Source organism: Epinephelus moara, chromosome 2 (assembly GCF_006386435.1).
Source record: "Epinephelus moara isolate mb chromosome 2, YSFRI_EMoa_1.0, whole genome shotgun sequence".
NCBI classification, from domain to species: domain Eukaryota; kingdom Metazoa; phylum Chordata; class Actinopteri; order Perciformes; family Serranidae; genus Epinephelus; species Epinephelus moara.
This window is the reverse complement of record NC_065507.1, coordinates 35,408,808-35,431,438: the sequence shown is the minus strand read 5'-3', so window position 1 is coordinate 35,431,438 and position 22,631 is coordinate 35,408,808. Positions and strand designations below refer to the sequence as shown.

General features: G+C 40.5%; 1 protein-coding gene across 1 annotated transcript in view; it reads right to left on the bottom strand.

The window, feature by feature from the left end:
* Window positions 1-8,202: 8,202 nt before the first annotated feature.
* Window positions 8,203-22,631, bottom strand: part of galnt17 (polypeptide N-acetylgalactosaminyltransferase 17) — a 32,465-nt gene continuing 18,036 nt past the window's right edge. The window contains exons 5-12 of the mRNA XM_050066603.1: window positions 21,492-21,666; window positions 17,696-17,893; window positions 16,450-16,567; window positions 14,609-14,794; window positions 14,126-14,263; window positions 12,998-13,093; window positions 11,442-11,603; window positions 8,203-8,810 (exon numbers count right to left, since the gene is read on the bottom strand). Coding sequence (XP_049922560.1) covers window positions 8,676-8,810; window positions 11,442-11,603; window positions 12,998-13,093; window positions 14,126-14,263; window positions 14,609-14,794; window positions 16,450-16,567; window positions 17,696-17,893; window positions 21,492-21,666 — 1,208 coding nt within the window. The 3' untranslated portion in view covers window positions 8,203-8,675. The remainder of the gene's footprint in view (window positions 8,811-11,441; window positions 11,604-12,997; window positions 13,094-14,125; window positions 14,264-14,608; window positions 14,795-16,449; window positions 16,568-17,695; window positions 17,894-21,491; window positions 21,667-22,631) is intronic.

Sequence of the window (22,631 nt, the reverse complement as noted above, 5' to 3'; positions counted from 1 at the left end):
CGTGTGTGTCTGCAGATCTGTCACCCACCAGGAGTCTGATGAGCTACCAGAGCTGCAGTCTGGGCCCCGAAAGAGAACAATTGCCCTCTTATTATAGTTCCTGGAGGCATGATGGCAGCGCTCGCCGCCACTCAAGCAGAAGGATCTGTACGCGTCAGGCGGACAGCTCCTGGAGCTCCCATGGTGCTACGATACTTCAGCTCTCCAACTTTCTATTTTCAACTACTGTGACTGTGGGCTGGTATGAGGTGCTGGCATCAGTTCATCGGCCCTACACACCAAGCAGTCAAGCGAGCAAAACGTTAAATGTTAACTCCAGGCTGGTGTTTTGGCCTGTGATATTCATGAATGAATACAGAAGCTCTGAAAGTTTGAACACTGAACACTGTTCAGGGTGCAAAGAAAAGGTTTCTGTGTTCTATTAAAGGAAAGAAAATCCACCCTTTTAGTGTTCACTCTGTTCTATATCATCACTCTGTGGTGTTCAGTGCACTCCAGGAGTTATTTTGCAAGGTGATTTAATTCAGCTTTCTCTCACTCTGCCTCATCTACTTCTGCCTCAGTTGGTGATTTTCTATATTTCCCCAAATGACTTTGGACAACCCCCAGAGATCAAGTGTGAAACCATTGCATTCAAAGACAATGGAAGAGCAAAATAACACAAGGTTTTCCAATCAACAAAACCTAAATAGATTTAGTCTAAATCGTGGATGCTCAACTTGCTCTGCCCAGGGGCCACTTTTGCAAAATATTCACAAGGCCAGGGAAGAGTTATTAAATAAACATTAATAATATTTGTCAGATTAAATGAATGGACAATGCAAATCCAGTCGCAGCAGCCCTGCATGGGTCAGATGTAGGCAAGGGTGTTTCTAGGATTTGAGGACATTCAGGACCTCTTTCAGGGGGTCTGGGGGATCCTTCCCTGGCACTTTCTTTTCATAATTAAGCTCTACTTCAGTGTTTTGTATTAACTAAGGCACACCAGTTACAGTCTAAGTACAAACAAATTTTTTTAGTGTGAATCAGTTTAATACCATTGTGAAATAGAAAAAAACTGGCGGGTCCTCCGGCTCCACTTCATCACATTTTTCCTATTTTTCTATTAGTTGTTGAATATATGTTGCCACGTAGTCTGGGTTTGGCCAGTTGTCTGTGAATATAAAGGCCCAGGATCACCAAAGCAACATCAGAACTTGCGGCAATGAAGGCCGACTGTTGCGTCGCCTCAAGTCACCTGTGTCTCGGCCAAAAAGTTTCACTTGAACACAATACAAAGATACAGCCAACAGCCAACTAGCACGTACGTTCTGCACCTGCGCAGGAGGACATAACTCTCCAGCAGCAAGTGGCTGTAGACTGTATTCATCATCCAAAAAGTGAAACCGAGAGGCCAACAGGACGGTTCAAGACGCTAGATAGCCCGTTAGCACACTAACAACACAACCTAATGTTGAAAGAACAAAGCGTACTTACTACTGAACAATAACACAATTACGTTAATTAACCATTCTGCTAAAGAGCTCAATGGCTAAAAAACAAAATCTTACCTAGTTTAACAAATTTGTTTTGATCTCATGCCCTCTTGACTTAAGCCTTTTGTTTACTTTCCTCACTCCAGTTTCTCTTCTTGTGCACTGAGCTGAACTGCCAATCAGAGTGATTGCATTCGACGACTTGCTCCGCCATCTCTACCGATGATTCAACATGCCAAATCCACTGCAAAAAAGCTGAGAAGGGCTGATTAGTGCCAAATGCTACACACCGCAGAATTAGGGCAACAGACGCTCACTGATGGCAGACGTTCATCTTGGTGCGTCAGGGCCCTAAGAGAAATTGACTTAGGAATGTACGGTACAACACCACCAACGCAGAATTTTTTAACAGTGTAAGGGTGGATTTTTCTTTGTCCTTCAAATCACGGTGATTCAAGTTAATGAATTATGACTGCGCTCAAGTTTCCTGCGCAAGTTATTGCTGTTACTTTTAAATCAAAAAAATTAAATGATCTGTGTTTATTTTATCATTTTTAATGTAGATGAGTTGTAATGAGTTAGTTTAATATGTCAAATATACAAATGAAATAAAAAGGTGAGCAAAACAAAGGTACCATTTAATTTATCTGTTGGGTTTTTTTTTGTTTGTTTTTTCAATTTAAGAACATTTTCTGAATTTGAATCCATCCTGCAGTCAAATTCTGATTCCACTGTTGCTTTTGTTGGTTGTAGATCTGATATGGTAAATTAATCAGTTATTTGATTTAAGTCACTTGTCTAAGCTAAAATGTAAAAACATCAGTGTGTCATGAACTTACATGTACTTATGTTAGCACCCTTTATATAGCCCTTGTTTTCATTTTAAAACTGTTGCTGTTGTGGGATAGAAGTTACTGTGTGGACCAGAGATAACAGATTTTGAGCTGCGACAAATTCTGTGAAGAATTTGGGGGTTTGCAAACTTTGTCACAGCACTGAATGATTTAAAGACATGTCTTGACTTGTTGATTCTGAGGTCGGCTATGAACTCCTGCACTAACTCTCATCTCATGTAAACCCAGCCAGGGGTCAGAAACACCCATGTTATCGAGTGCATGCAATCAAGTCAGTGTCCTCTGTAAATACCGTAACCCACGTCTGAAGTGTCTCAAGTGTCTGCTGAAGGTGTACAGTATGTCTGTATGTGCATGACTGTCGGTGCTCTCTGCTCACTCGGGTTCAGAGGTGCAGGGAGGGAGATCAGCGGATAGAGAGGCAGCCGCTTCATCACAAACATGTCAGACACAGGCGGTGAAGGCCCTTTCTGCTCCCTCTCAACCCTCTTGCCAAAGCCATAGAACTCCGCAGAGGTGAACCAGACAACACAATATAGACGCTTTTCCCTGTCCCTACATGGAAACACGAGATCTGTCTGGCATTTTTTGGCAGAAATATGTCTCTCATGTATGATTTGGTTTGTTCCTGTTATTGTTTTTGCACTGTACCTGTTATCCATTCCAATGAAATGACAAGCAGGACTGTAGGTTTGTACAAGAGTGCCATCTAGAGGAGAAGTAATATAACATTGTCCATGCTGTTGTCCCACGACGGTGTTTGTGTTTCTCAGTCTCTAAGCACCACAGGAATGTGATGTCAGGCAGGACTCTCACAACATTATATTCACAATGTCTGGCAACTGTTGATCTTAATGTTAAAATATGAGGATTTTTATGTATGTATCAATTGACTATGATCTACCAACTGCAGGTAGAGCAGCACTTGTATTTGAACACGGTGTATTTATAGGAATAGATTTCTTGTCTATGACAGAAAAAGTTCTTTTGAACCTGTAAAAGGTTTCTCACACAGATCAACCATTACTATTACATTTCAGAGACTGAAGAAAAAGCACTTTGTGCAAAACAGTCTACAGAACCTTGTAGGTCACACTGGTTTTATTATTTTTTTTTATCAGAAATACTCACACTGATTAAAATTAGTTTTGTTCTTTTTTAATCTGTCAGTCATTTGGTGGAAATTTCCCACAAAATTCACAATAAGTCACTGCTAGCATGTAGTGGCTAACTGAAAAAGAGTTTTATTTGTTCTTTTAGAAGAACGTTGTCTTTTAAATCTTATTTTCATTTTTGTATATTTTTTTCGGGATTGGAGTAAAAGTTACTGTGGTTACAGTTTTCCTGTAATCAGACTGCCCCTGCAGAGTGGTTGCATGTATTGGTAGTTGAAGAGTTTTATTTTGGAGGGGAAACGCACAGTGTCTCTTGAGTAGCATGGTGATTGGATCCCACATGTTTTTGTTATGTAACTTTGTACATAGCTAATAACATAGCATATGTATTAGACAAGCACACACTATACATACTTTGCATGTGCAATATTTAAACATGTAGACTAGAGAAAGAATTTCAGTTGTACTATTTATTAGAGGCATATTAATTATGAAATTGTAAATACGGAAATCTGTACAAAAGTTAAAGGATCAAGCATTGATGCAATAAAACAGTGTTTTTTAAATGGTGCTTTATGTTTTATTTTGCACTGGACTCGTGCTCATTGTGGCGGTCATCAGTTCCTTATCAGGTCCCAGGTGCCTAGGGGGGTCTTAAAAAGTATTAAAAGTTGATTAATTAATTAAGTGACAATTAAGGAACTCAAGATTTTAAAACTTTTTAAACACTATTTTATGAAGTATTAGATTTTGTAGCTTGTTTCAATATGTGTATTTGTCCATAGAGGTTGTATGCTAAAGTTTGCATAGGGCTGGGTGCACATACACAAGCCTCTTTTCCTGTCCCAAAGGTAGATATGAATGGAGACTGTATAGTTAACATCAGTGTGTATATCAATGGTTGTGCCTGCTCCTCCTCTCATTAGACCTGTCAGTGACAAGGACAGCAAAGAAGAAGTGCAATCTCACTGACTGTGTCACATTGGTGAGGTTCTCCAACAGCACCAGGGCAGCTGTCATTACACAACTATGGCATCAGCATTTATACCACTAATTCACTGCATGTTCCTGAAAACCAGGTGTTAAGTTGTGCCAGTTTAAGGAGCCAGCATGTGATTGAGGGCACATATAAAACAAAATAACTATTTCATCTCACTTTCACATCAAACTACCAAGTTGTCCATTGAAATCACATTAGCTCATAGCATGACAGAGAGTTATTCCTGTGACACTTGGGAGGAGTCACAAGTTGCCACGCAACTGCATCAGCAAAAAAAAAAAAAATCTCACACTTTGAGAAGCTGTGTACTTTACTATGACTTTTTAATTAACTTTGTTATGGCATAAAATATATAGTGACATTTTTTACAACAGTTTTTATGACATTTTTATGTCGTACTGAACTATAACTTTTTATAATTTTTTTATAGTATGCTAGACTATATTTTGTTCTGGCATACTAGACTATGACTTTTTATGGTGTATTATTCTATGACATTTTTTAGAGCACACTACACCATGACATTTCTTGTCCTGATATATTATGGCATACAGTGCCATGACATTTTTTACGACTTTTATAGAATTTTATATACATACATATATACATTTTAATGCATATTCTGTGATATTTATGGTATTTATGGTTAACTATAAAGTAGGGTAGAGCACACACATCCAAAGTATCACAGGTGCGGGACCAACAAGCAAACAGACTTTTAAAAAAGGTGAAGTCCGCACACTGTTATAGCTCCTCAAATGTTTATTGTAAGGATCAACGTTTCAATCGACATAGATCTTCGTGACGAAGATCTATGTTGTAGTTAAAAGTGGAGTTTCACAGGACTGCATTATTGGAGTGTTTCGAATTTGTTTGGCCTTCACATCTGCCTACAAGGAGACAGAAAATAATTTGGAGCTTTGTAAAGATGGCTGTCATGGCAGGGCTGTTGTATTGGATTGTATTAGGTTGTACAAGTATACCTCAAAAAGTAGTTACTGAGTGTATATTATCTTTGTGACCACACTTGAACCACAAGAGGGTAGCATTAGGCACTAAAATGGTGAGGCTGAGTGTCGTACTGACACACATACACTGAAACAGTAACATACATGGAAATTCTTCAATACCTCCACATACAGAGGATCAGGTAGATAAAATTATTTCCATTTTGTAACCAACAGACACAGCTTTCTCCTTTAAAGATACTTGATAAAGAGACCTTGAGTTGGAAGTTGTCACTCAATTACCTTTTTCAAAAGGAAGACATTTAATTTGAAACCATATCAACATTTAAACTGTTATATCATGTCTGAAAGTCAGCTGGTAGCAGCTGCAGCCACTTACAGCAAACTGCACATGTTTATATTGGAGCTCAAGTATGTTTCTGTCCAATAATGATAATGTCTGTGTGGCGATTTTGCACAGATAATTTTAAGTCTGCATCCAGAGACACTCATAATCAGAGAGCAGGCAGAGATGACAGGTCTGCTGCAGGGACACAGACCTGCAATCAGATAACCAAACACTATATGGAGCAAATAATGACATGATCATTTCTGATAACACAGTTTCTATTTTCTGCTCAACACAGAGATACAGAGCACTGCTGGTTTGGACAGTGCTGACAATATGGAAACTATAACTGATATTAATTGATTTTATCCACAAATAATGATAAAGTATTGTAACCAAATTAAGATTTGACTTTCAAAATAAGGTTAAGAACTTATTGCAATCATTTTACCTGACTAGCATAGTATCATCATATAAAATTATTAGTTTTTTCATGTTAAGATCTACAAAGTGAGCTATTTTCTGTCCTCATAGGATCCACCTGTGTAATATAAGAGTCTGCTAAGTTAATTTGATCAGACTGTCCTTGGAGTTATTTACAGCAACTGTTGGCTGACATTTAGCAGGATTTTAACCAACATATAGTAATCCTATTTCACGCCAGCAGATGATGAGCAGGCCTGTCGTTACAGAGTCTGTTCAGCGCTCAGTGTTGTGTTAGCATGCAGGCTCTGTCCTCCAGAGCCACGCCATCCTCTCCAGCTCTCTGCTAGAAACAGGCCCTTGTGCTCCCGGCAGGCTCCTCCTGTTTCATTTACATCTTAAGCTTTTAGCTGATGCTTCATCCAGAGCAGCATTTAGTGAGAGTAAGCAGTAGGAGTTCAACATCTGGTTCAAGGACACTTCACAGGACACACGGCTGCTACACAATTGAACCATAACTTTCCATTTATAGGACAGTCCCTTTAATGTTGGGCCACCTGGCTGCCTCATACAATGTTGTGTAATATCTTGATGTACTATTTTTTACAAAGGATATATGATTAAATTATTCATTAGCCAAGTTGGAGTTCACAGTTGCACCAGATGCCATGCAGTTGGGAGCTGAGGGTGACATCTCTTTAGAAGAAATCTATTTTTTATTTTTGAGTTAGATTTAAGACTTTCTTTAATACCACTCAGAATAAAGTTAAAGACAAAAAAAACCCCATTACTTACATTACTTACTTTAATTACTTCAAGTTAGAGACAATTTTTCCCAAAATGTTAAAAAGGTAAATGATCTACTTCAAATGCTGAAAAAAAGGAACTTTTTAACATGGAACACATGGAGATGAATGAACATATTACAGTAAAAAGTATTTTGTTTGGCTTGTCAAAGTGTTGTTGTTTCCTCTATCCTGATCTGTGTGATGTTAATATGGGAGGCATTCAGTAAATTAAAATTAAATAATTAAATTAAAAAAATAGATATTACCAATATTTTTGAGATTTTACAATACATTTGATTTTTTTCCCCACAATATCCCACTTCCCATGTCTTAGCATTTTTAAGACTTTTGAAAGACTGATTTGAGACATTATAATACCAATTAAGGCCTTACTTTTAGATTAATGAATTTAATGACTTTTTAAGGATCTGCAGGAACCCTGCAAAAAAAATCCCACCCAATTCATCAGATTCAAAAACAGCATGTCTATCCTCAGAAACAGTAATGAAAAAAAAAACAGGAAACCAGTTGTTTATTGGAAGACAATCTTGAGAGCAAAAATCCAACTGATAACATTGAATTAATTGAATATATGACATCATATACATCTCAATACAATAATAATACTGGCCTCGAAGGCCTCCAGCATTTCCCCAGTCGATACACTTGTGCACTTTTCCATTCAATCACTAGTCATAATTCAATGATTTAATCTTCCTCTCATAGTCTGCAGTTCTATCTCCGTGTCCAAAAAAGTGCTTCAGGCTGCAGCCTGTTAGTTTGGGCTGTCTGCAGTAGTTATGGCACTCAGCAGGTAACACAATATATCAGCTCAGCTCAACTAAACTTTGTCCCTAGGTGCATTCAGTACTTACAACCATGCTACAAGATGTACTGCATTTGGTGCTATCGAATGCTTTGAGTAAAAATGACTATAAAAAAGACAAATGCATCCACAACATATAAAACCATGATTTAGCCCAGTAGCCCTCGACAGTGTGATTTCTGAGATGATATACAATATTTATTGTTAATGCCTTTTCCTTCAAATTATAGATATTTACAGGGTCTATGCTTCTGTTAGAAGAAAATAAAATTCACTTTGGGCATTAATGTTTGACTCAAATTTATGCCTGTCATATGCAGGCTGTCCTTAGTTTTGTCAGTTGGTTTAAAAAGTCCAGAACCGCTAATGAAGCCTAATAAAAACTAACAATAACTCCGGTCAGTGCATATTACTGAAAATTCAGTTCCAGGTGTTTTATTCTTTTACACATCTTAAAAGACATAACATGATACAGAATGAAATCATGTAGAAACATTTTGAGGATGAAGATAGAAACCCTATTCCCCCCACACACATAAGACAGAACAGTTTTGGCTGATCAAATCTCCATCCTTAAACCTAAAAACATTGCAGAGAAGTGGCACAGGAATTATGGCAACATCACACTGAAATTTTGTCAAATTTAGATGGAGAAAGAGAAACAGTCCTCATGCTAAACTTGCATCATTTTGAATGTCTGCTTTGTAAAAAACAACCATTTTTCACAAAACTTGTATCACTGAGATGTTTGCAGCTCACGTCTCTTTTAAATCATCTCCGTCTTCTCTTGAAGAGACCAGGAGCCTGCGCCTCATCAGTTGTCCTGAGCCGAGGTTTAGGTGACAGCTCTTAAAAGTGACCTCTGATGTCATTGGTCCCAGTAAAGTTAGCCAGTTATCTACGGCTTCATGGTGTTCTTAATGGCCCACTTCTGTCCAGAGCAGGGCTGCAGAACCAGCAGGTGGCCGAAGAAAGCATTAGCCGGCACTACCTCCAGACAGCGTCCCGTGGCTCGATTTACGATTGAGTCATTCTGCAGGGCAGAAGGAGAGACAGTTTTACATAGGACCTGTGTACCACATGTGACCACATGTGACAAGACCCAGGCCTTGTGTGGACAGATATTTGACATGAAATCCTCTCAGATAATGTATTAATTATATTTTGTATATGTGAAAATTAAACAGGATTTTTTAAAACATTTTTTATGGCAAACTGTGATTATTTATGGCATAGTATATTATGACCTTTTTTATGGCATACTGTACTGTGGTTATTTTATGACATAGTATACTCTGACCTTTATTATGGCAAACTTTACTATAACCTTTTTTAAGGCATACTACACTATGACTACTTTATGACATACTTAACTATGGTTATGTCATACTATACCATGACCTTTTTTTATGACATTTTATCGCACTATTGCTGCTTTCCGAATCGCATACTTTGTGTTTTTACTTTTAGTAGGTTGGAATTTATGTTATATTTCATTTATAACGGTGACAGCAATATCTGTTCCTGGGTGCAGATGGCTCCTCCAAGGGCTTGAATGACTCATCTCATGGGCAAGGATGAGTCTCAAGCCTGCCAAATTCAGGTCTGAAGAAAAGTAGAGTGGCTGATTGGTTCCGCTTTACCGTGGGACGGACACCAATTCCAATGGTGACAGAAAGACTTGTCAAGAGCCTGGGGAAGATCTTTCACAGTTCCTTGAGAGATACAGCCGCACTCCAACAAACCAAGAGTGAACTAACAACATGGCTCACTGCGATCGACAAGTCGCGGCTCCCAGGAAAATTCAAAAGCCTGGATGTACCAACATGGAGTCCTGCCGAGACTTGTCTTGCCCCTTCTTGTCTATGAGGTGCCCATGACCACTGTGGAGGTGCTGGAAAGAACCATCACCCAGTTTCTCTGGAGATGGTTGGGGCTCCCTCAGTCCCTGTGCAGTATTGCCCTGTATGGGCATTCCACTAAGCTGCAGCTTCCCATCAGTGGCTTGTCAGAAGAATTCAAGGTCACACGTGCCAGGGAGGTCATGATGTACCAAGTTTCCTCTGATGTTAAAGTTGCCTCAGCAGGAATCCTTGTAAAGACCGTAAGGAAGTGGAAGGCACAGGAAGCAGTTGACAGAGCGGAGGCACGGCTACAGCATAGCATTTTGGTCGGCAACTTGGCAGTGGGGCGGGCAGGACTAGGCAGTTTTCCCAAACCACGCTATGACAAAGCCAGAGGGAGGGAGAAGCGTCAACTGGTGCAGGATGAGATACGAGCAGAGGTGGAGGAAGACCGCCAGACCAAGATGGTCGGCATATCAACAAGGCGCCTGGACTAGGTGGGAGAATGCTGAACAGCGTAAGATCACCTGGTCAGAGCTCTGGAGAGCCGAACCTCAGAACATCAACTTTCTCATCCGGTCAGTTTACGACATTCTCCCCAGCCCAGCCAATCTGCATTGCTGGGGCTTGGTAGACACTCCAGCATGCCAACTGTGCCAGAAGAAAGGCACTTTGGAGCACATCCTCAGCTGCTGCTCGAAGGCACTGGGGGACAGGCAGTACCGCTGATGCCATGACCAGGTCCTTAGGGCCTTGGCAGATACCATCAGCAGAGCGATTCATAACAGCAAGTACCAGCACACGCCCAAGCAGTCCATCACCTTCATCAGAGCCGAAGAGAAGGCACAACACCAGCCAAGCGCCTCCGGAGGGCTTCTTGTCACTGCACGGGACGGGCATCTCCAACTCAACCTGGGAAGGCAGCTCAAGTTCCCTGAACACATCTCAGCCACTTTGCGCCGCCCAGACATGGTGTTAACATCGGAGTCAACAAAGCCAGTGGTCCTAATGGAACATACTGTCCCCTGGGAAGACCAGATTGAAGAGGCCAACGAGTGGAAAAGGGCCAAATACACAGAACTGGTGATGGAGTGCAGGAACAATGGCTGGAAAGCCTGTGTCGAACCAATCGAGGTTGGGTGCTGCTGATTCACTGGCCAGTCATTGTGTCGAACCCTCAAACTCCTTGGAGTAAAGGGTCACCTGTGCAAAAGGGCCATCAAAAACATCCTCGAGGCCACTGAAAGACCTCATGATGGCTGTGGATCCGGAGGGGGGATTATAACATATTATATTCTTGAAAGTAAAATTACATATGCACTTCTTTGTCATTGTTTATTATGTCATTTTGTTGGTGGTTATCTTCATGATTATTTTGCTCACTTAAACAATTAATATTCCTACTTTTACTATTCAACTGGTCATCAGTCACTTGAATTCGCTTTCATCCGTCATTACGCCCTCTGACAGCTGTCAGCGAGATGTCAAGCTGTCATCTGTTTGTGGCTCAGTTGATATGACGTATCTTCCACTGTGCAGAGGACTGTGGGTCAGAATAGCTAGAAGAGCATGCTGGCTTGCATACTGCAAAATCTGACCGGAGGCAGTAGGACATCCAGGTATTTTTGGCATACTTCTTTTTACATGCTATGTATTGGGACATACTAAATCTATTTCAGGCATATTTAATAGTATGCTTGTATGGCAACTTGACCACAAGGTTAAAGTTAAGTCTTACTCACAAAAGAATGAAATTATGCTTTTCTTGTGAAGAAACAATATATTTCACCAAGGAAAACAGTTTTCTTTCTGCTTTTTACCTGAGAGAAATTCCATGTCTTCTGCTTCACATTGGTCACCTTCTCACAGTTGAGGAGCTGAGGAAACTGGCTGATCTGATCGTCCACCACACAGCGAGTTTCCTCCCCTGTGCTTCCCAGAGGACCCAGGAACAGCTGACCTTCTTTGGTGTAACGTCCTAACTGAGGAAAACACAGAGACAGCACTCATACAACAGCCTGAGGGGGGTCGCAAACATGGCACATTGTGTTTACTGTTAATGTTGGTGATTTTCAACCAGCTTTGTTGTGTAACAATGTGGGTAGTATGTATAAGTGAACTGTAGTAAACTTCCCTCCATCTTAAAAGCACCCAGTTCTCCCTGCTTTTTGGTTTTTGCTGGCTCTAGGGCTGTTGCTCCAACTACAGATTGTACCTCCACATTTTCGTACGCCTGCCACCATGGACACAGAGAGTATAGAAACGGATCAAGAGAGAGCTGCCCTTCTCTCTCTCCCTCAAACCAAACAGTTAAACTAAGAATTCATTCATTCATTTCCCTAACCACTTATTCTGTTAGGGGTCACAGGGGGGCTGGAGCCTATCCCAGCTTATATTGGGCGAGAGGCAGGGTACACCCTGGACAGGTCGCCAGACTATCACAGGGCTGACACATTGAGACAAAACCATTCACATCTACAGGCAATTTAGAGTCACCAATTAACCTAACCTGCATGTCTTTGGACTGTGGGAGGAAGCTGGAGTACCCAGAGTAACCCACGCTGACACGGGGAGAACATGCAAACTCTGCACAGAAGGGCTCCCCCACCCCGGGTTGGAACCAGGAACCCTCTTGCTGTGAAGCGACAATGCTAACCACTGCACCAGTGCTGATTAAATATAGACTAAAACTCTGCTGCTGCGTTGCCCATTTCTCACCTAAAATGTCTCCAGAAAAATATTAAAGCTTATCCTTTAACTGTTATTTGAGATTGTTTGTTACCAGCTGGCTGCCATATTGTTACCTGTGGAAAAACAGCCCAGCTCCTGTTATGCCTGTTATGTTTATTTGTCCAGTGTGCCGCAATGCATTATGATATTTCCAGCAGTGAAACACTTGTTTAAGTTTCCTACCACATACCCAAATTTTTACAAGAAACTTAAATCTAGATACCACTTGTGGTTTTGTCTGAGGGATAACTGAGAAATTAATCTTGGTAGAAAGGGTTATATTGCGCTGCACTCACTCTAACAGAACCGAAGTTTAACTCTGCTAGCTTTTAGCATGCTCCCTGAAGCACCTGTTCACCACTGCGAGCTAGAAAGAGATGCCCTGCAGGCCAGAGGGCTGAGGAGCTGACACTGGCTGACTCACTGCTTCAGCACAAAAAGTGCAACACTGAAACATTTTTATCCTGACAGCAGAACTCTCTCCTAAGAGGATCACAGCTGAGCCTTTGTGAGAAATACAGCTGTAAATCATGTCACTGGTGAGAAGCACTAATGAGTTGTGTGTGTTTTCAAGAGAGAAGCAAAGACATTGGTGAGAGATGCACTCTGTGGCTAACTGGCGGAGCCCCTCGTGTCTCTGTTGTACCTGAGGACCCCAACCATGGCAGGGGTGCAGGGTGGCCGTGTGGTTCTCCTTCAAACCCTGATCCATACACAGGTGGCTTGCTTTAGAGTTACGGGTCTGAAATCAAAAAGAGTTTCTGAAAATCACACCCAGTTTCACTTCTTTTGCACAGTGTATGAAGATTCCCAAACAGTATTTTGGTATTCTCAAAAAATCATGGCCACTATCAGCATTACTGCGTGTGGGTGCTATGAGCAAGGTAGAACACAAATTTAAAAAATCTAAACATTATTTCATTTCACTTTCCAGGCATGTATTAGTAAAATCCTCAAAAGTTTTAAGAAAGTCATGAAATTTTGTTGTGTGTATGGAATTAATGGTTTCATGGATAACCATGTAGTGTAACATAACGGTAAATTTTCTGACATAACACAGCTTTAACATGTACTGCTGCATGACATTATTTTGTTTGATATCACGTATGTGTCTTCATTTTCTCACTGCGTTTAGTCTTAGTGCAAACCATTGGCTGCTTACTAGGTGTTAGCATTTTTGGGGTTTCTCGGCATAGACCAATTTAAAAACAAACAAACAAACAAACAAAAATGGTGAATAACTGTTTATTTCTTGTTATAGGCAGGCACATTCATGTATAAGTGTGCATGTGTACTGTATCTTCCCTCTCCTGACTGCCACGAAAATTCGAACACTGCCTACACACATATGTTGCAAAAGTGTTTTTCACACTTGCATCCAGAAATTGGTTTATAATGAAATGCATTAAACATACACTGATAGTACAACTGCCTCTGTTTCCTCTCATGCTTGAAAGCCAGTGCCAGACTGATATGAGTTCCTTAAAAGGATAATGTATTGACTGTGCCTGAACATGAACATAACTAATTGTGAGAGTGGAAAAGGTCGTTGTTTAATTTTCATATGTAATTAACATTTGGAGTAAACTACTACACAGTTCTAATTATGCATTTATAGGTTGTGAATGGCCTTGGACATTTAATTATAGGTCCTTGAAAAGTCATATAAGGGTTTGAAATTTTGTCCATGAAAATGTGTGGGAACCCTGCTTAGACGTACAAGCTTCTCTGTGCGGTCTCTTTCTGCTTCATGTCAGTTTGAGTGTTGTCTCACCTCTCCGTAGAACAGCGTGTTGTTGTACCTCCTCATCTCTGGGTAAACATTGTCAAGGTACCACTCAAAGCTCTTACACTTTAGACTCTTCCTCAGTGCAACCCTCTGAGAGATGTCTCCGTAATCAATGCCGTGGTTCTGCAAAGGCAGAAAGAGTCATTAAGGGACGTCATTGCAATACAGAGGCATTTTTTCCACATTAATACTTAAAATAATATAATTATATGATAATAATTTTAACATTTTTACTCAAATGTCCATTTTGCTTTTTTCTTTTGATTACTAGCACAATAATAATTAAAATAATTCCAAGTTTATAAAAGTTGGTACTTCACTTATTCAAAAGAGCTCATGTAAAGAATGATTTAATGCACAGAAAATTAATGCCAATAGTTCATGTGCAATAAACAACAGAGGAAGAGCACAGTCGCTAGCAACATCCTCTCTGTAGGAGTTGTTGCCATAGCAACAGCCCTCTCTCACCTCCATTGGGATGTTCCAGGCCAGGTAGACAGTAGACTTGTACTCATCCATCCAGACCTCAGCCACGCGTAGAGCGTTACGCCGTGTGTGAAAAGCTATGTTACTGTGGTAGGGTTTCTTCATCCGTGCGATGTGAGCGACCCTGGAACAAGGCAGCACCTCCATACTGCCTCCACATAGCCACACCTGTAGGAAGATAGCATTAAAGAACAAGGGAATTAACTAGAGGGTAGCAATAATATTTGTTTTGCCACTAGAGGGCAGAGAATATGAAAACTAGCTAACAGACGGACAGCCACCACAAATATCCCTCACTTTTAATGTTGATTGATGGCTAACAGCAGACAGTTATTTTTCTGATCACCTGATAAATCCTCTGCCGATAAGTCAGCTCTCAGTAAAAACCTCCTGAACATCTGGATCTTAAGTTATAAGAGAAAAAAGGTGAGCACACATCTGCAGGTGCTGGGCCAGTGGCACGTCTGCAACAAGCTGCACTGAGTCTGAAACTGGGACTGATTTGTAACATGAAACTGCTTTATTCGGTGTTTTTAGTGCTTTAAATCACTTGGTCCATTTGTTTTGGAGAGGAGGAGACCTCTGCGATTGATGTGGCTCCTGGTAAAAACCTCCTGAACAATGAATGAATTCGAACAGGGAGAAGATTCAGCTAGTGGCAAACTGCAATCCTCACCCCTAGACACCACTAAATCCTACACACTGCTCCATTAAGTCCAGCGTTCACTCTCTCTATAGCTCTGGTTTGGTCTCCACCAAGTCTGAGAAAAACATCTATCTCTCAATGGTCTAGCTTGAAATACATGCCTGTGGTAGGTAATGAGTGGTAAGACTGAATTACATGTGCCATAAAATAAAAAGAGTTTGGTATTCGTTGTATGATTACAGCTAACAACATCCTCTAGCTCAAGGAAGGAATGCAAAACAGTAACTTTTGGCATCAAAAACTTAAATCTGACATTACAAAAGAACAGTGAAAAAGTTCCACTGGAAAAAAACACAAAACATAGATATTTAAAAAAATATTTAAATGTTTATATTTTTGCATTATGTTGTGTTATTTAAAAACAAACTTCTGTTTTTTTTTCTTTTCATGTCACTCTTTTTTTAGTTTTAATATTTCTTTCACTCTTTTTTAGTTTCAACTTTCTGTCACTGTTTTGGTGTGAAGAGTGAGGGGTTTAAGGGTTTCAGGGAAGGACAGCGGGATTTACATATAATCTACATACTAGAGAGAACATCTCTTCTGGACTCAAAGTCCTCCAAGAGTGACATGAACAAAAATTGAGAAGATTGTCACTGAAAAACACATCAAAATGCAAAAAAACCCAACAACGATAAAATAAAATGTATTTTCAATTCCTGAGTTTTATTTTTCAGTTAAAACTTTTTTCAATGGTAATGGTTCATTTTTCAATGCCAAATTTTATTTTCAAAGCTTAATTTTAATGTCACTGTTCTAGCTCCATTATTCGGTAGAAATGTTTAATGCACTACTAGTTATATATGGTCCCTGAGAGATATGGAAAATGTCTGACATTCTTCCATCTGCCTTTTAGCAAAAACAAGGAAACAACCCTGCAGAACAACAGACTCTCCGGTCTCTCAAAGTGTACAGCAACAAACTCCCCAACGTTCTCACTCCATGTGACCTATTTATCTCCATTGCCCTGCTGTGAGCTGCACACACAGGACTGGTCCTCCAGGACTTTTAATGGGGCCTCATTTATCAGCGGTGCCACGCTGCGGTGGCCACTGCTCCACTTAAACCTACAGGGTTAAAGAGGGAGCAGGAACAAGAGGAAACTGGGTGACACACAAACCTTGATGCCCAGTTCGATGTTTTCCCCTCCATAGACGTCCATGCCTGAGTCAAGCAGGCCGAGCTCGCCGAAGTAGTTGCGGTTGGCCACGAAGGAGCAGCCAATCATCGCGGGAGTCCTGCAATGATGAAACACAACAACATTTGTATGATTCTATATACAGTATACATGCAGATGTGTAGCATGTGAATCTGCACATTTTTGCACATGTGTAAACACAATGTATTTTCAAATCCACTTATCATCAGGGTTTATTTGGGATTTTTTTTATAAAATGGATGAAAATCAGAATAAACACGAATATCCTGGTGAAAATAAAGATCTTTTTTTCTGTTTTTCTGTCTGGTACTTAATGAACAGCTTATTTGTAGTTTTCCTCTAATCATTTTTCCCAAATTGTAAACTTTTACTAAAGGGAGGACACAAAAGCTGCTTAAAACTACTGGATTATAGTTTATTTAAATGAAAATCATAAAGAACTTATAAAGAGAAGCCTGTGTGTCTTTATGTGCAAATGCAAACATGAATCTGCATCCTTGGAAATGTCTCCATCCTTTTTAGCCAGCAAAGGCCGGTGCTGTCTACACCTTGTATTAACATGATCCTGGGTGATGGGATATAAAGTGGACAGCTCTAGTGTCGAGGCGTGAATGCACCAAATGCGTTCTCAATGCGTCTTGAGATCTGATCACTCAGGTGTGGTCTGGGCCGCATGTGGCCACATTCTTTCAGAACCATGTACGCTGATGTGTCCAGGGCCACATTGAAGGATCGTCTACACAGCAGACGTCCTTGCTTATCTGACACCCCACCACATAAGAAAACTTCCTTTCAATGCATTTACGCAGAGCTGAAGGACCATCTCTGGAGCTGCCCTACTCCCAGTGAACAGTCAGTTCAATGTCTGCCCAGTTAGCACAAGCTAACACAGCAGCTGTAAAACGGTCCCAAAAATCTCACACCAACCATAAAACGATACGTTTGGTCTTTGCGAACAGATATGTTTCACATGTTAATTTGCATAATAAGCGGGTAAGTAAGATACGATCACAGGTGGTCACTCGGAACACATGTGGAGACACATTCTAATGACAGATTTGTACAGACCAGTTGTGATCAGATCACTCAAGATGCATTTTAATACCAGGTGTAAACATGCTAAAATATATGGGCGATTTCCATTGTTGCATTCTGTTTGTGCATAGCTTCATCTAAGTCTATGTTAACATAAATGAAGTTGACGTGCCTGATAGGAGCTGATGTGTCTCCATCATCCCACCACTGTTTGGGCGGGTTGATGTACATGCACCACAACTCCCAGTTGTAGCCATGGCCTGAGTTCTCGTAGCGTTCCACCTCGAACGTGTCGTGCTTGATGTTGTCGATGGAGGGTAGGATGATCCTCTTGTGGTCCTCTTTTATTCTGGTCAGAACCGGCTCAGCCCTGACAAAAGTGTGAACACATACACATGTACACACTTTACAGACACAAACTAAAAGACAGAAGGCACAGAGCTTCACTCCAGATCTCCACTCTCTCACCTACTTCAGTCAGCTATAAGGTCCCTCAAGTTGTACCGGCTTTATTACTAATTCTATTTGATTCAGCGCGGCTCTGCAGGGCATGTGTCTATTTATGCTGAGTGAACTGGGTTGTGTATCTACTCTAAAGTACACACTGAGTTTGAAAATGAGCAGGAGACCCACAAAAAGGTGTCAGTGGGACAAAGCAAAAATGTTGTAAACAGTCAACTGTTTACATCTGGAAATGTACTTTTATGAGCAGGTTTCTCAGCAGTGTCTGATTTTATTGCTTGTTTGCAATCACGTGACTATTATGATGCGTAAAATTCAGATGGAGGGTAGGAAATGATAAATCCATATACTACCTGATCTGGAAATAGAGTTAAATGATTACATAAAAGGGTTGGACGAACCTGCAGGCAGCAGGTATCATCAGAAAACTGAAACTCATGTTGGACATGATCCTTACAAAACAAAGACAAATGATTTTTCCCACAACTTCACCAATTTGCCCAGTGTGGACACGATCTTCATTACAAATGACAGCGTCCTCAAGACCTCCTAATGTTACTAATGTTCTACTGTAACTATTTTGTGTGTGGTATGCAGACATGGGGGAAAGTCACACATGTGCAAGTCACAAGCAAGTCTCAAGTCTTTACCTTCAAGTCTCAAGCAAGTCCCAAGTTAGTTGTGGTGAGAATCAAGCAAGTCAAGTCAAGTCCCTGCTATAAGTCAAGCAAGTCAAGTTGAGTCATATGTCACATACAGCAAACACCTCCTCACGATCCGCTAGCTATATGTCCTCTGAATATGCTGTGAAAAAGTCCGGTCTCTGTAGGCAGCCCAGGCTCTGCAAATGGCAACAAAAACATTTGGGTCCAGGCTGCACCAACCAGCCAGCGCGAGACCAGCGAAAGCAAGCACACACACATGAACGCCGTGCACAGAGAGGCAGTTAGAGCTACAGGCTACAATGAGGCTAAAAACAGAGTTCAAATTACGTTTTTCCAAACAACTTTTTATGTCAGGGCTTCAGGACAGGGGAGGAGCTAGCTCCGTTGTGTTTGATAACATTGTTGAACGTAAACAGAAGTGACGCCCAACGGTGCTTAGCGTGACTTTAATACTGAATTAAAGCCAAGTACCTCCGAGTCATCTGTCTCAAGTCAAAGTCAAGTCTCAAGTCATGAATACAAAGTCAAAGTCAAGTCGAGTCTTTTATCAATGTTAGTCAAGCAAGTCTCAAGTCATCATATTTGCGACTCGAGTCAGAGTCAAGTGACTCGAGTCCCCCATCTCAGGTGGTTTGGTCCAAAACTGAAATGGCTGCCATCTTGTTTTTGGCCAAATGAGTGAAGGTTCTTAGGCATTCTTGACATTAAACTGAAGATGAAGGTTGTTCATCCACATCTGCTGCTGTTTCTCAGTGACTTTTTTTTTTTTTTTTAAACATTTCCTCTTTATGTCCTGATATTTTCAGGACTTAAAGTCGCCCTTGTTTTTTCCCAATTTGATCAATTAGAACCATAGACTGTATATAAAGATGGACGACATGATGGCGCCCCAAAAGTGAAGGCGAAACATTTCAATCACACCCTGGTGGCTGGCTGCAGTATCGGTCATAAAGCCCGCCCTCTCCATGTTAATGGATTGGACATGGGCCAAACTAAAAACTCAAAGTAAACATCCAATACATGTTTCCCAAAGAGGGTTTCTGTCATTTAAGGTAGTTTTTATCACACTGCTGTATGTTCAAGTGTTCATTTTTCTGATAAGTTTGGTTTTGTTTAGTTTTTTAATGCTATAAACGTGCGTTTACAATTTGATTAACAACTGTGTGAGCCAATCGGTGGGCTCACATTCAGTGGTGCTGCTCATGATTGGTTGGACACCCACAGAGATCGCTACTGCACAGATTCTGGCTCCGAATGACATCACCAAAGCAAGAGAGCAGGGTACAGTGGGGGTAAGTGGAGACGCGCTGTCCATCTATATATACAGTCTATGACTGCAAAAGCCATAGACAGCGTCATTCATAGGCATTTGTGCAGCGTTAGTAGTCTTTGCCTCCATCTGGACAGCATACCAATGTCTGATGTCATATGCTTTATGTTTTGTTTGTTATTTGATGAGTTATACACTATTATCAAAAGTTTGGATCGCTTGCCATAAAAGCTTGATGGGTCCAGTCAGATCTCTGAGGGGACTACTCAATATTTATGAATGGTCTTTGATGCTTTTAGGTTGTAGAAAGTCCTCTTAACAAACATGCTATTTTCTGTGAAATCTTTGTGTTGTACATGTAGGTTAGTTTAGGGTTAGCACAACTGGAACTGAATCAGTGAATATAGGCTGAACATACTATGGACTAACAAATCAGTCTAAATCTCTTCAATCTAACCACTGAGTAGAGTGCATGGGAAAACACAGTAGCTCAATATTTAGTGCCCAGTTGCACCGTTGTGGTTCAGTAAATATCAAAGGTCACTGACGCTTTTAAATTTAAAATCCAAGTTCATGGCTCAACACTCATCCATTTAGTCGATGTCCCCAACACTGTGGGGACATCGACTAAATGGAAGTTTGATTCATTTCAAAAGTGCAGTGTGTAGGACTTTGTAGCAGCTAGCGGTGAGGATTGCAGATTGCAACCACTTGAAACTTCTTGTGCCAAGCGTGAATTCCCTGTTGATTTCCTTCAGTATTCATTGTTCAGGAGGTTTTTACCAGGAGCCAAATTATACACAGGTCTCTTACTCTCCAAAACAAACAGATTCTGTGATTTAAACCGCTAAAAACACTCAATAAATCAGTTTCATGTAAAAATATTACTGCAGTGGCTGACACAAAAACATGAATGGCCCTGTCTAGAGCCAGTGTTTGGTTTGTCTGGTCTGGGCTACTGTGGAAACATGACGGTGCAAAACGGTGGATTCCGTGGACAAGGACCTGTTCCCTGTGTATATACAAACAGCTCATTCTAAGGTAACAAAAACACTTATTTTTACGTGATTACAGACTATAGAAATCATACTTATTATATCTCATTTCTGCCCATAGATCCCCTTAAATCCTACACACTGAACCATTAATACTTCTTTGTTGGGCCAAAACTATTTCAAATGTAAATAATACATTTGGTGTCTGTTTTTATCTCTATTAAAATACTTGTTATTGAAGGAAAGAAGAAAAAAATCAATATAACAGCTGATTCCAAACTTCTGAACAGCAGTGTTTGTCCTATGGTATCTTTTAATCCTGATTCTACAGGCTCAACCCTTCTCCTTCTCTCCTTATCTTATCCTTATCTTATCCTTCAATGATTCTGTAAAGCACTCTGTAACAGTCTTTAAAAGTGATACACAGAGTGCACTATTGTAATGCTGTTACCTTATCATGACTTGTAATTCAGTAGGTCTTACAATATTTGGTTCCGATATTCATAAATTTAGCCAAGTAAAGTTCGCTTTACCCAAAAAGAGAGAGGGGGATCCTAAAATGTCAGACTTGCTCACCAGGATGGGGTGAACTCCACATGGGCGTCAAAAAATCCCGTCACCTCACCGGTGGCCACCTTCCAGCCCTCAATTCTGGCTCGGATCAGCCCCTCTCTCTTCTGGTTCCTGACAATCTTCACCAGGCCGGGGTAGCGCTTGTTCACGTACTCTTCCAGTGGTCCTTTCAGCTGCTCTGCAGTCCATATAACAAAGGTTACACACAGAACAAAACAGATGTCGGTTAGAGATCACAGCATCATCCTTTCTGCTGATGTGTCCATCAACAACATATTACAGCACAATACAGTAGCTGACCTTGACCTTTGACCTCTCAAATCAAAGGGGTAAAATAATAGGTAATTTCTCTAAAGCTCTCAGTGAAATGTTTTTGACTGATTTGCAAAATATTTTACAGAAGAAAAAAATGACTGAGTGCATCATTTCATAAACTGTAATGAACCAACAAAGAGGCACATTTAACACTTTTTAAAATTATTTTGTTTATTACTGGCAGCCAGAGGATTTCCAAAAGATAATTACAAATGCTTTACTAGAAGCCTAATCTGATAATTATAAACCACAACACTATTAAGTATTTGAAGGAAATTAGCGAATGGAAAATAAACAAGCCCACAAAACAAACAAACAAAAGACTAGTAACACGCACTCAGCAGAGTGCAGATCTCCACCCAGCTTCTCGCAGCCACTCCAGACAATTCTTTTAATTCCAGCAGACGCTCCAGAAGCTCCCAGAAGGTAAGAAAAATATGTGCCTCATCTACTTTTGACTGAGCCATGGCAACACTGGACTTTGAACGGTATTAACTTTGTCTGTATGCCACAGCAAAACAAAGTAGGACATAACAATAAACACAAACAATTGCCTCATATTTATTTTGTCTCTGTAATGTGCTATTTAAATAAAACTTGCCTTGCCCAAAACAGACAGAAACAATTTAAAGGATAACTTCGGTATTTTTCAACCTGGGCCCTATTTCCCCATGTGTATGTGTGCGCTGAAAATTGGTTCAGTATTGAGGGAGACGGATGCAGCCAGGAGCCGCGAAACGAGCTAAAACGGTAACGGGGGCAAATGCGTCCCGTATAAGTTTGCGCATTAAAAGTGCTTTTTTTCGCCACTGACCGGTACAGATCGCC